This window comes from Manacus candei, unplaced genomic scaffold (genome assembly GCF_025592945.1).
Source record: "Manacus candei isolate 608988 ecotype Guabito, Panama unplaced genomic scaffold, ASM2559294v1 h1tg000048l, whole genome shotgun sequence".
Classification (NCBI taxonomy): Eukaryota; Metazoa; Chordata; class Aves; order Passeriformes; family Pipridae; genus Manacus; species Manacus candei.
In genome coordinates, this window is record NW_026138096.1 from 2,102,059 (window position 1) to 2,116,609 (window position 14,551).

At 40.6% G+C, this 14,551-nt stretch overlaps 1 protein-coding gene across 2 annotated transcripts; it reads left to right on the top strand.

Moving 5' to 3' along the window:
- Window positions 1-798: 798 nt before the first annotated feature.
- On the top strand, window positions 799-12,233 carry HS3ST1 (heparan sulfate-glucosamine 3-sulfotransferase 1). 2 transcript variants are annotated; one of them, XM_051798476.1, is made up of 3 exons: window positions 799-979; window positions 1,968-2,189; window positions 9,506-12,233. In XM_051798476.1, the coding sequence occupies exon 3, from the start codon at window positions 9,634-9,636 to the stop codon at window positions 10,594-10,596; it is 963 nt and encodes a 320-aa protein (XP_051654436.1). In that variant the 5' UTR covers window positions 799-979; window positions 1,968-2,189; window positions 9,506-9,633; the 3' UTR covers window positions 10,597-12,233. The 2 variants fall into 2 exon arrangements, with proteins under 2 accessions (XP_051654436.1, XP_051654435.1); XM_051798475.1 differs by lacking the exon at window positions 1,968-2,189.
- Window positions 12,234-14,551: the final 2,318 nt, after the last annotated feature.

Genomic DNA, 14,551 nt, shown 5'->3' on the forward strand with positions numbered 1-14,551 from the left:
TTTTTATTTTCTTTTTTCTTTTTTTTTTTTTTTTTAGTTGTTTGGGCCTGCATTTTACTCACAGTAAATTTCAAGAGTTTGGCTGTTGAAATAATGGATGCAGTATGTTAATTCTGGTTTTAAAGCATTTTATCTTAAAAAAACCACATTTCAGTTCATGGCAAATACAGACCTATTTCAATAAATTAACCCTATGACTTAAATTCCCAGAAGGCCTTTTCCCCACTGCTCTTGTGAAGCAGCATTTCTGTCATTCTAGACATCCATCCTAAATTCATCAACAGAAAGGATTTCAGGGGAAATGAAAAAAAAAAAAAAAAAAATCAAAGCCACCTTGTAAAGTCCCAAGAAAATAAACAAGAAGTAGAAGAAGTAAATACAAGTGCTATCACTCTGTTATTCACGCGATCTCTCGTGGGTGTTATTTTTGTAGGTACGGGAAGGAGGCAATCGAAGAAGTTGGAACCCCTTGATCCTTGTGGGTCCCTTCCAACTCAGGATGATGTGGGGATGGAGGGGAGGGGGGACACTGGGGATGCTTTCTGCGGATAGATATTTGTTTCCCAAAGCCTGTGATATTATTTGGGTAAACTACTATGTCGGCACATACACGGGTGTGCACACAGGCACAGACACGCGGCGATGCCGCCCACCCCACCGACCCACCGCCCGCACCCGGCGGTGCCCGCAGCGGGCAGGGCTCAGAGCGGCGGGCAGGGCTCAGAGCGGCGGGCGGGCGGGGTCTCTCGGTGTTGCGGGGCGGGGCGGGGCGGGGCGGTACAAACGGGCCGGCGCCAGGCACCGCGCTCCGGTTGCGGCGCTGCCGGGCGGGCGACGCGGCGGCAGCGGGCGCTCCGTCGGTCCTCGGCTCGCTCCGCCGCTCGCCGCTGCCGGGCGCGCTTCCCCCGGCTCCGCCGGCACCTGCGGGCGCCCATGGAACAGCGGGGCGAGCGCTGCCCCACGGCCCCGCGCCCCGGCGGTGAGTGACGAGCTGGGGAGGGATCGGCGCGCCGGGTGCTGCCCTGCGCAGAGCGGGAAGTTTTCGGGGTGGAAGCGGGTGCCGGGGCGATCGCGGATCGCCGGGGGTGCACAGGCGCTGTCACGGGGCGCTGCCGCCCGCCCGGCACCTGCTGGCGGCAGGTGGGAGCCCCGCGGCCGCGGGAGGCGAGCGCCGCACGGCGCCGCTGCGGGGCTGGGGAGCGCGGCCGCCCGGGCGTGCGGTGCCGGAGAACCGCACCGGGAGGGACCCGCGGCGCTGCCCCGCGCCCTCTGTGCTCGCCGAGACAGGCTCTGGGAGGCAGCGCTGTCTGGGAGGCAGCTGGAGGGGAAAGGAGGGGAGAAAAAGCAAGGCGGCCGGAATTACCTCTGGCATTACCTGGCCAGGTGTGGCCCCTGGGGCGCTTTTTCATCATCTTTCCCCTGTGGCTAAATGACAGGCACACGTAAGGGCACAGTGGCAGGGCTGTCGAAGCGGGCTGCCAGCATGCGGGGCTCCTACCTGACGGGAGAACACTTGCGAAAGCTCCGCTGAACATCTTTGATCCATTCCCACGCTGTATGCTGGAGCCGGCTGGATGCAGCGTGCTGAACTGGAACCTGGCGAGCTGCTTAGGGCTGCAGGGAGAGCGGTCTTTGGGGGTTGGTCCGGAGGGTACAACCTTAACTCCTGCTCATTTCTGTCTTGAAGGACTAGCTTCCTAGAATAGTACAGGGAAGGCTTGCTTACTGCAGTTCTCAGTGTGCTTTCCAGGGATAAATGTGTGCGTGCAGGTCAAATCTTTTGGGGGCAAAAGGATGCGGAAGGGAGCCGTGGCAGACCCCGGCTGGAAGAGTTCTGATTTGGTCTCGTCTTTCAGCCAGACGGTCAAAAGATCAGGAAAGGGCACACAGCTAAATACAGGCAATTCAATCACCTCAGTTGACTGGGAATTAAAGTATATGATTCTTCTTCCTCTCTGTTAGTGCAGTAGGTTGAGGGCTTTCCCTGTTTCAAGACTGTTCCTCTTTGGATACTGGGGCGGACAAAAATATCTGAGAAGTTCTAGAAATCCCCATACTTGAATGACATGGAGATGGAATGTCTGCAGGGAACACCTTTCTGGCGTGAGAGATCCACTCATTGCCCATTCCCACTGTGAGCCTCTGCAGTGTATATGGGAAGTGAACATGAGTAGAACAGGTTCAGTTTGGTGAGTGCCCGTGTGCTGTCTGGCTATCAAACTTATTTTGTAAATATAAATGTAATTGTTACAATTTACATCTGCTAGCATTTCTTGCACTCTCGAACAAGTGCATTTCCCACATTACTCAGAAATGAGAACCTTTCAGTAAGAGCACAGTCACTGACATCAACTTCAGCTATGTCTTGCACATCCACCCTTTCAATACCCCCCGTTTTGGTTTTTTCCCTATTCCGAAAATGCTGAGGTTTTTGATAGTGCATAGCCAAACCAATGCCTCTGGTAGGTCAGCAGCAAGACTGTGCACCTGAAGCAAAGCTATCTACTGCAGTGGAGAGACACTAATTTTACAGAGCAAATTCCAACCCCAGGACTGCCAAGTTCCCATCTATGTCCCTCCCCTTGTCAGGATACTACCTGTGTTATTCTGAACTAACCATATGCTTACACAGACATTACAGAAAAACAGAGTGGGTATAATATGTACGTATTCATACAACTCTTCTGCTTTTCATTAGAGGAAACCAAGAATGTTTTTATTAGCCTGACTAGCCTTGGATCTCTCCCTTCCCTCTAGAAATGCCACCCATAGCTTATAAGCTATGAGAGTTGAAAAATATGTTAAAGCTGACGGATTTCCAATAAAAGTTTGATAATAAGAAAAAGAAAACTGTAATATGCTAAGGCAGTCCAAGATGGGAGATCCTGCTGGGTCATCTCACTTGTCACTCCAGAGCATGAGGGTTCTCTCCAGGTCACTGTGTAGTGCTTCGCTTAGTAAATTGATTGGTTTAGCTAAGTCTAATACAGTGATGATCTCACTAGGATGTACTGTGCTCCAGTATTATTCTGAAGGCAGGAGAGTGGAAGACACAGAAATCTACTTGGAATATGAACTAAAAGATTATTTGGAGGTTTGGGGTTTTTTTTATTTGTTTTGTTTTTGTTGTTTTAAATATCTTATTAGTATTTGATACAGAGCCCACAGCTACAGAGAGTGGTGAGAAATTGCTTGGCAAGGGAAATGAGAATGGAATTGCTTAGTCTGCTGTGTTCCCTATTTTAATACATCCAGTTAAGGTGAGCCTTTGTACAGAAAGGGAGCCAGACAGGACAGAGCCATCCTTTCACACAGGTTGTTTTCTTGAGAATAGCTGTGATGAATTAGGAAGCAACTCTATTAACTGTGCAATAGATTTCTGCTTCCTAATTAGAATGTGACCCATTTTGCTTGGAAAGTGGGGTGGTGAGTAGTTTCTGGATTTTGAATTGAGCATTTGGGTTTATGGGGGGACAGAGAAGGCAGTGGTAGAGTGCACCCACTTTATGAAAAAAAATGAATCTTGACAGTTGTTAAAAAAATTACTAGAAGTTGGTAAGGGGATTCCATATTAGCATTCAGTACAAAAAATTCTGTGCATCCTGAGCTTTTCAAGTTTATTTTTATTCTGCTGTAATGTCCCATTTTATTTTTACCTGCATGAGGTTCTCTGAAATCTAGGGTATTCTCTCTTCTAAAAATTTTTATGATCTCTTGGCATGAAAGACTGAAATGGTCCCTTCTGACCACAAGAAAAAGAGTGAATGTTATATATAACCACAGTCTGTTATAAATTTGCTACCTTATTGCTCACACTGGAGCTGAACTCCTTCTTTAGAAGTCATGAACTGGTGGCCTAGCTAATTTGCATAAACTGTATTTATCACAGCAGGTGCAGAAATACAGCAGATTTCAGCCAAAAATACTTCCTACCAAGTCAACCTTTCTCAGTTCGTGAAGTTCCTCTGACCAGAAATACACTTTAAAAGTGTCGAAGTTTTGAAGTCTTAGAGCTCATAGACAATATATCATCCTAATAGAACTGAAATTATGATTAGATTTCTTAACATGCTGACTATAAAAGTTAAAGCCATGGTTTAATCTCTACTGGCTGTGCAGAAGTTTTAATATAATTTGGGAAATGTACCTAGACAGTATCATCTAGGCACTGTAAGACAGGTTCATACACTCAATTATTTTATGTCCCCTCTTAATGCCCAAATGGCTTTTTTTTATATATCATGAGGTGATCAATAGTTTATGCCCCTAGAGATCTACGGTTTCAGTAGTATGTAGTTCTATTTAATTTATTACACTTGTCTCTGTAGCACTCACTAATGTAGGCAATTACTTGTAGTTAATTACAGGAAACTAGAATTCAAGTATTTCATTGACATGCTTTTTAAAACTTGTGTTAAATGTGATGAAAAAACACATATGCGGAGGTAGTAGAGAAAGTGTTTCTTCATGAAGAGGGTATTGTGAGGCAGATTAATATTTAAAAATAGCAAAATGCAGAATATATTTCTGAGAAAAAACACGTTTCATAAATTAAATTTAAAAAAGAAAGCCTTTCCAGCTCTTGATTGAGTTTTAAGTGATAGCTGTACTGGGGAGTTTTATGTTAACAGGATACAAAGTGGCACTTGATGAGCTCATGTAAACAACTAAGGAATATATTCTGTGGTGGACACAGTCTGTTCTTAGTGGAAAGGGATTTATACCGTTCACATCAATGAGTTATTGAAGAATTTCAAGTACACTGCAATTGATCTAGTTCAAGTTTTTTAAATACATCACCGAATACAAATGTTCAGATCACTGACTGTTCATCAGTTTAGAAAGTTTTTTGTAGAGCTAGTTAGCGCAGTTAAGGGAATTTTGCTTTTCTGATAAGAGAAGCCAGCATAGCAGATGTGTGGGTTGTACTGCACAGCTACTTTTAACCACCAATGTTAGTCTTATATTTTGCAGTACTGAGTGTCGAAATATGTGCAAGGGAAAATACAGTCCACAAACTGTCCTGAGGTTCTATCACATCTGCAAAACTAAATATACTTTATATGAGCAGAATGTCTTAGATTTTCAACTCTAATCTCCCTCTACAGACAAACTTTAGTAACTGAACTATGACCAGAATCTGGTTTTTTTGAGATGCCTGGGTATCAGGTATCTTTCCAGTGAAAGGCTTCAGTTCTGCAAGGAGAGAAAGTGAGGACATTTGAAACTTAACCTTTTCATCCACAGTCCCGAGAGAATCATAAAAACACAACTTCTCTTTGACGAAGGTGGAGTCACCTGGATGCTTATGGAAAGGATGTAATCCTCCCTCTCCTATGACTGTCCTGGTAACTGTGTCCCATTAGCTCCAGTAAACCTCTGTGTGTTGCTGTGCCCTTTTTTTGGGAAGTATGTTGCTGTCAAATCTGCCAGCAACCTCTACCTGATGCTTACTGACTGCCCCGTAGACACTCTTTATGTTCCCTTCTACCCACATGGACAGCTAACTTGAAGGTTCTTATGAAAGTTCAGAGCTAAATCTAATCCCATTCCATTCCCAGCAAAAATGAAGTTATCAGTCCAGCAAAAACTACCTTATTTTTTTAAATGGATATTAAACTAAAAAGTATACATAATCTAAGTAGTTTAGGCAATGTCATTGAGTGAGGATAAATATACTGAGGCATTGAAATACCTTGATAGTATGGTAAGAAATAGTCAAAAGTCATAACATGTGTTTCAAAGAGCACTGTAATATGCTTAAAAGTCAATTTTAAATATGGCAGCTGTGGCCCTCATACTGCATTTACTGAGAAGAGCTTCCATTTATTTCCAAGTTACTATTGAAAAGATTTGAATCATAAAAACTGATTTGATTGGCAAAGTCCGCATGAAATCTTGTTGATAGCACATTTTGCTAATTAATTGGGGAAAGCTGAAGAAAAGATTAAGCAAAAGCAATCAGACTTTTCAAAAAGTCTTGGTATAATTGTCAAAGCACCATTTAACATAAACTGTGTTTCTTTTACAACTTGCTCATTTACTTGTAGCAAAGGCAATAGTAATGACTGCCAGTGAAATTTTTTGTACTAATCTGGAATACAAAGTCATGAAGTCATATATGCTCTGTGTGATTTGTGGGTGCAGTGAAGAGAATTCTGAAAGCAGAAAAGTAATTTGGCAGAGTGACTGCTATAAAGTCCTTAGTGCATGCTTATTATTGCTGAAAGAGTTTTTCAGACCCACAAATTATAAAGCTATATGTTTGCATCCTTTTATATAAACTGCTGTAATTCTATACACCAAGCTACAGATCTACATAAAACGTTAAAGAGGACATAAGAGATGAAAGCTGAATGACAACCAATTTATATGCTGCTTTATTCCTGGAGACCGCTTTGCCCACACAACATATGTTTTGTGCTGAATTTAGAGGCACGCTCGTGTCCATTGTGTTGCATTAGTCTACCACAACAAAATAATTGATCCAGATATCAAGCCTGTACAGTTTGGGAGAAACAAAACAGAATGGAAAGAAAAGGCAGACAAAGCTTTATTGCTTGCAGACAAAACAACAATAGCATATAGGCACTTTAAATGGCATAATTACTAATATGGTTCATTGTGACTGCATAAAGTAAATGATACAGGTACTGGAACAGTGTTCTGCAGTGGAATATGTGCACCTAAGCAAATAGCTGGGGAGGAACAGTGAAATTCTGTGTGTCTGAAACAGAAGATATTCCCCTGTTATTCTGAGGTTTCATGCTGCAAAAGAAAACAGTTGCTTTTGTTTATTTAGAAAAAGCTCTCCACCGAAAAAGTGTTTGAGTTAAGAATGGGAAGACACTGAGCCGAGGCTCCACTGAGGCTCAAAAAGCTGTCTGAGATGAGGCCCCAGGTACCACACCTGTAATATCCCACGAGTCTGATTTCAAAGAGCTATGCTGGCCAAAACAAGAGACAGGCTACAGCTAAGAGACACCTTGCTGTGTCTTTTCTCCAAAAGTTCCTGTGCTGTACTCAGCCACAGGAAGGCTTGAATAAAAAAGTAGGCAACTGAGTAATATGCAAACTAGGAATTATAAATTAAGACTCCTAATGAATTGATATATATATAGTTCATTATTAAAAAAAAAAAAAACAAAACCAAACCAACAAACCAAAACCCCCCCAACCCCCCCCAAAAAACCCACCAAGAACAACAAAAACAAACAAACAAACAAAACCCACTAACCCAGAAATGTGTCCTCACGAATATCTGAGGCCAGCAGCTAAAAATTAATCTCTCCAGATACAGTCTATCACAGAGCTTGCAATAGCACATTTCAGTCTGACTTTTAAAAAATAAGAGTTCCCTCCATTAGGCTTTAATGTAACTCCTTTCAAGACAGTTCAACCTGTTCCTCCCAGGAATCCTATTATGCTTTTCCAATAAGGTGTTAAGACAACAACTCAGGCCTGCTATTTATGGAGCTGGTGACTTAAAATATACTCTGAAGTAAGTGGCTATTCCTTTAATCTGTGACCTTAAAATTCAGCAAGAGTTTATGTTTTGTTGTTCTTATGTACTGAGCTGCCCATCAGTCACTGATCCAATCTGGCTGGTGCTGTGTTGTTTGCTCCCATTGCTGCTGAATATGGTCGCAGCATAGCTCAGCGGGGACATCCACCATGAATTTACCTATATCGAATTTCCTGTCCCCCAGTATCTCCCCCCACCAACATCCACAGTGTGAGGCTATCAAGACTGTTTCTAGTTTAAACTGAAGTAGATTAAGCTGAGAAAGATTAACAGAAATGGTGAGGATGGGGAAAGAGAGCAGAAGACTAACAACGGCAGCCAAATGACTTACAGCCAGAGAAAGCAGTGGCCAAGAATGGAAAAACAACAAATGTCTCTGCAAAGTTGTCTCACATGAAACATCACAGAGCAGCCCAGGGCATGACCTGCCTGAGAGAGGGCATGCCCACGAGCTCAAAGCCTGTAGGCATAGAGGGAGGCATTCTTTTGACTTCCCATCTCTCATGACACTTTACTTCCCTCTCTTCCCAGCTTTGATTTCTGTTTCCTAACAATATTGCTGGCTTGTAGCCCTTTAAAAATGAGAAAAGAGAAAGCACAGAAGCGATAATCAGTAGCAAACATCAGGAAGCAGACCTGCTCCATTCAGGATAGAGTCATGACCTCTGTAAATGCAAAGCTATCAAACAGAACTTTAGATCCCTTAGAAACACATCATTAGTCCTTGTTGCACTGGGACTTAGCTTATTGTGGAAAAGTCATTAGTTTCTTTTCAGATTCTCTGGAGAATTTCCAAAACCTAACCCTTGCATTTCCTCAGGTTGTTCATATGTAATTTCATATTTCAGCCCTTGTTAGCAGGTACAGTACATGCTGTTCCAAGCTTAAATTCATAATTACAGTAACCTACTAAGGCAAAGCAGTCAAGTGCTCAGCCATCGTGGCTTTTACTTCTAAATGGAGTTAGACCATACCAAAGTCATACACCAGCCCTTCACTGAGGGTATAAAGTTTTTGAAAGGCATCTTAATTCAGGGAGCTTGTGTACACAACCTGCTCACAATGTGACAATCTAACAGCTAAACTGAGTGTGAGGCTATTACAATTTCACTTCAAACACTGCATTAAAAACACCCTGACCTTTAAATGGTGTTCAGGGGTGGTATTTAGTAGTCTTTTGACAAAGTCTAAAGTTAGTTCTTTACATCACAAAAGCTTACTGGCTAACTCTCAAAATGACCTACAGAAGTACCCATTGTATATTTTCTTTCCTGAGGATCAAGACTGGAACCGCAACTCTTTTCGTGTTATGTTGATTCAGTCATACTGTAGTGTATGGTTTCATTATCTTACCTTTTTTATGGGCCCAGAGTGCATACCACCTATTTTATCCTTAGAAACCCTAAGCACAAAGCAAAAGTTCACTTAAAAATGACACAGAAGATCAACTTTTCCTTGGTCTTCTATTCACCCAGAGCTCTTCCTAACTTCTTCCCAGGAGAATGCTGCTTTGTCATGGTTGGGCAGCTCTACCTATGTAGCATAAACCTTTTTCCCAGGAGGCTTGACTTCTAAGATTGCTGTCACATGGTTCTTTGGGATGCTGTAATACCCAGATATCCTACAAGTCCCCCCTTTTTAAGAATGCTCTTTTTGTCCAGTTCACAACTTTTCCTTTTATATGCTCTGTTTCTAAGATAAACCTCTTCTTGTAGGTTAAAATAATAACATTCTGGATGAATCTTGAGTGCAAGAGAAAGATTCATGATGTTTATATCTCCTGATGACTGGAAATCATTTTCTTATGGTGTTGTTATGCCTGTTTTTTAAAACATTTATTTACACTAAAATATCTATGAGGCTAGAGTTGGGAAAACTAAAGTTTGTTCAGTTGTGAAAAGCAGAAGATATTTGCAGTGTGACTTTAGTAGTGATATGTCTGAATATAAAATAATCTGCTTTTTCTTTTCCCTCTTTCAGCGAAGTTTCTGCTTGAGAAATACACATTCACTCAGCAAAACAAAAACAACTTTTAAAGGTTGTTCTCGGTGGAAATCACTCTATGCCCAATTACCTGCTTGAGTGAAACCAGACTAAGAACTTCTGTCATGGCAGCTTTTCTGCTGGGAGCTGTGTTGCTTATTGTTCAGCCTCAGATAGTGCCTTCCAGACCAGCTATAAATTCAAATGCTGAGACTTCTTCTCAGTCTGTTCAGAGAGAGCTTTTAAAGAAAACATCTCAGAAAAATGACTTGAAGGAAAACATTCATTCTAATGGATCATGTCAGCAGCTGCCACAGACTATTATTATTGGAGTGAGAAAAGGGGGAACAAGAGCTTTGTTAGAGATGTTGAGTCTCCATCCAGATATTGCAGCAGCAGAAAGTGAAGTTCACTTCTTTGACTGGGAAGATCATTACAGAAATGGATTGCAGTGGTATATTAATCAAATGCCATTCTCTTATCCCCATCAGATCACCGTGGAAAAAACTCCAGCATATTTCACATCACCTAAAGTGCCTGAAAGAGTTTATAACATGAACCAGTCAATGAGACTACTCCTTATTTTAAGAGACCCAAGTGAAAGAGTACTATCAGATTACACCCAAGTGTTCTACAATCACATGCAGAAGCACAAGCCGTATCCATCCATCGAACAATTCCTGATTAAAGATGGTGAACTCAATGTGGACTACAAGGCAATAAACAGAAGCTTGTACTACATTCACATGCAGAACTGGCTGAAGTATTTTCCTCTTGATCATATCCACATTGTAGATGGGGATAAACTGATCAAAGATCCCTTCCCAGAAATAGAAAAGGTAGAGAGATTTTTGAAGTTATCACCACAGATAAATGCTTCAAACTTTTATTTCAATAAAACTAAAGGCTTCTACTGCCTAAGGGACAGTGGTAGAGAGCGCTGTTTACATGAGTCAAAAGGACGAGCACACCCACAAGTAGATACCCGGTTACTCGAGAAACTGCATGAATATTTCCATGAACCCAACAAGAAATTTTTTGAGCTTGTGGGCAGGACATTTGACTGGCACTCATTTGTGGCGAGTTAGTGGTAAGCTTCAGAACCTATGTTCCAGTGTACAGTTAGAAAAATTAAAAAGGGCATTTAAAGTATAATTTATTTGTAAAATCCATAAATACTTCTGTACAGTATTAGATTCACAATTGCCATATATACTAGTTATATTTTTCTACTTGTTAAATTTGAAAACATTTTGTATTGTTTTTCATGGTTGTTAACATTGTGTATGATGTGTCTGTATGAAGAAACTAAATTATTTCATTGCAGAAGATGCTCTCTTGAGAATGTGTTGTCTTTTTAATAAATAAGAAATTCATTTCAACAGAGCCTTGCTGAATTATTTGAATACTTTGGCCTTCCTGGGCTATTCAGGATGGTTTTTTCCTCAATTGCTAATGAATATGCTAAACTTTACATTTCCATTTTTCTTACTTTAACGTGTGGTTTAATAATTTATTTTTTGTTTGAAAATATTGTTGTAGTTAACAAATTGTTCCATCCTGCTTTATAAAATTATTTCCTGATAAATTAGTGGTACTTACGCGTGTTGGGACATGCACACCCAAATGACAATGGAAGTGTCTGTGTAATATGACATGTTAACTGCTATACTTACCTTACCTTCGTATTTACCGTTCTAAGTGCTCCTCAAATTCTTTGGCAGTACAGTGCAGGTTTCGTGGCACATTTTTAAAGGTTCTGTAGGGACTAGCTCATAAAATCCAATTAGCTGTAGAAATATGGTCAAGCTGAAAACTTCTTACAGTCTCTGAATGTATATATACTTCATAAAGAAGTAGGGTTGAGAGAATTTAAGCAATATAGAGACTTTTTCAAGGCTGCTTAAGACTGTTCCTACATTTTATAGTACATTTATGCTTTGCCATCAGTGAAAATGAACACTCACACCAGAAAAATTAGCTGGTCTACATTTCAGTAAGCATCAATTTAATTCATATAAATATTATCACACTTGTACCCCACTTAAGGCTGTTTTATGTGAGCTGAGAAGTTGTTTCATGCAACTGAAAATTGCCTATGGACTACTGTTTGTTTAATCTCCTTCCAAGAACCTTTATGCCAAGTCTTGATTAGACATGTGTTGTGGGATTAACCCAAATTGCGGGAACTTTCCTTGTTTTCCATTTGGTAAAAATGGAAGTTAGATGTTAGTACATTGGTAAAAATTGAAGCTGTCCTTATCTACAGCGGTTATGATTTCTTGTTAATCATCAATTTCTGGAATAGGAACTAATCCTATTTCTGCACAAGGCTTCCTACAGTACTTTCATTCTGAGGTCCTAATTTTCATTTTATGATCTTGAGTTTAGTTGTCAAATGTGCAGTGGCAACACCCAGTAAATTTGATCTTGTAGCTGATTGTTACAATCCTTTGTAAAATTTAAATGTAGATTCATTAATTTTTTTCTGGTGAGCTGGTGCAAACTTGGGCACTATGACAAGGTATAGTCTTGGATGCAAATATCCCATATTACGCCTCTTGCATGAAAATTTGCAGATGCTGCCCCTCTCTTCTCCCACTCCTTGTGTACCTGCCCGAGCTGTATTCAACCTCAGAGAGGTTGGTGGTATTTTATAAAGTAGACCTTTGACAAAAGCCTACAATGAAATGGTATTGTACTCAATAAAATATTTTCTGAATTGCATTTTTCCTTTCTCTTTTGTTCATCAGTTTCTAGTTTGGAAGACCAGAATCTGGGATTCAACTCCAGTTTAGTGTCCAGTTGAATGTTACTTAAGAACTCAGCTGTAGATTAGTGGATTGATTGGAAAGTAGTTGTTTGCTCCTGGGCTGTGCCTGAATGGTCCACTGCTGACTCAAAATACACAACAAGGAGAGAAAGTTTATGGTGGCAATAATGTCAAATATTACATGAAGCAGATGCCAAAAATAACACAATTATACTACCATCGTGCTCCTAATAAAGTTTTAGAAAGGAGAAATTCAGGGGATTTTGTATAAGGTGGGACAGTATTTTTTTCTACACTTATTATGCCATTTTCTTCATAGTGTGATCTCTGCAAGAGCCAGATGTACCAAAGAGATTTTGGCCCAAAAAAGAGACTTCCCACCTTAGTATAGTCCTGCCTTTACTAAAATCTGAGACTAATCCCACCAAATTCACCAACTTTTTGCTGGAAAAGGAAAAACACTCCCAGGGCATGTGACCAGGAACCAGAGGAGTACAAGAAGGCAGGGTTGCAACAAGTCCAGCTGCAGCAGGTCATACAGCAAGGGCATCAGTGTTGAATTGTGAATGTCCAAGCAATATGGACAGGTGATGTTGGTACTGAGGATACTTTTAGTGTATAGTGCTACTTGATACCAGTATTTTGCCTGTCATTAAGCAGGACACATTTCTCCCCACCCAACATGGCTTTTCTCTGTAGAAAAAAGAAGTAGAGCATGAATCATTGGGTTACTATTACTGTTTTAGTGCTAGAAACTCATAGAGTGTTCTCTGCAGGATCCAGAGTTGAAGTGACCACTTCAGGGGGACATCCTGAAGCAGAAATTCATATGACTCATGTCCTAGACCCCAAGTTCAAAGGAGTCCACAGAAATTATATCATACCAAATGCTTACACCTTGTGCAGGGATGACATCATTGTGCAATACCTTATCCTGGAGCTTGCACAGCTAGATATCCGATAGCTGTGATGGTGATGGACAATAAATCACATCCACACTAATAATTTAAAAATATTTACCTACCATAGATGCTTAAGTTAAGTTCAAGAGTTACAATCCTCAAAACTATTCTGAGTGTGAATGTTCAGTTTAACAAGAGCAAGTTTCGTTCTCCACACATGCATTACTGTACTTAAATGTATTTCCTAGGCTATTTCTAAAGAAGTGCTAGACAACAACAAAAGCCACTGGAAGAAAGTGAAGAGAGAATGAAAGAAAGAGACTGAAGCACAGTCCAATTGGGACTGTAGAAAAACTGCTAGTGAGCTTTGAAGTCATGCCATATCTATTCATAAAAGAAAAGTCCCTGAAAATATTTTTCCAGTGTTATACAATACAGGTATTTATTTCTGTAAAACTCCACCATCTCAGGTCTAAAGTACAACCACTTGGGTGTTGCTCAAGAGACTTGTTTCCTTGGGGCAGCTAGCCAAGTCTGTGATCACTCTTGCAAATATAAATACAAAGATTAAGAGAATTCAATATCCAGCTGAAAGCCTGGCACTCCCCTTGAGTACAAGAAATACCAGTCAAATAATTAGTCAGGGTGGCACTGCAAGACTAAGTCTTCCTCTTTGCGTCACAACACAGACTAGTGTGAGACTTTGAAAGCCAGATATTGTACCTTTAGAGGACAAAGATTAAACTCTAGTGATTATCCTATGAATGCCACTGGAAGATTATGGAAAGGGAAAAACCACGAGTTATTACTTCACCAAGAGTACTGGTACATCTCCTGTTGGTGCTGTATGATCTTGTTACATGTGCTTTGCTCTTCCTTGTACCTTTTTCGTGCTGTTACAGGTGAAATAACACCTACTGCCCTTGAATAAATCAACACTGTTTTGAAACACATCAGAAAAAAAGTTATCCATTTTTAAATCTTGCTACATTTATTGATGAGTGTGTGAAACTTACCGCCACAGAATATTTTAGATGAAAACTTTGAAGTCTGTGACTTAAAAGTCCTAATTCAGCTCACATTTTGCGAGAGTATATCAGTAGATGTTCTCTAATACAGTAGCAAAGTAATAAAAGTACAATAAGGCAAAAGCATTAAATTAAGCTAAAATATGTCAACAAAATGTGTTGAACTTGGTACTAGGTATATACCAGCTGAAATAGTTCCAAGCATGTGCACCTACAGCTGTAACTTTATTTTCTCATTATTAACCCAGTACCTTTTATTTATATGACTCTGCCTAAATGCCCAGTTATGCCAGAAAGATTGTATGTTCAATGTTAATTGCCTCATTTTTGCAATTGTTTG

What these genes read in the sequence shown, in the direction of transcription:
- HS3ST1 (XM_051798476.1), top strand. Translation starts at nt 9,634, where the DNA reads ATGGCAGCTTTTCTGCTGGGAGCTGTGTTGCTTATTGTTCAGCCTCAG.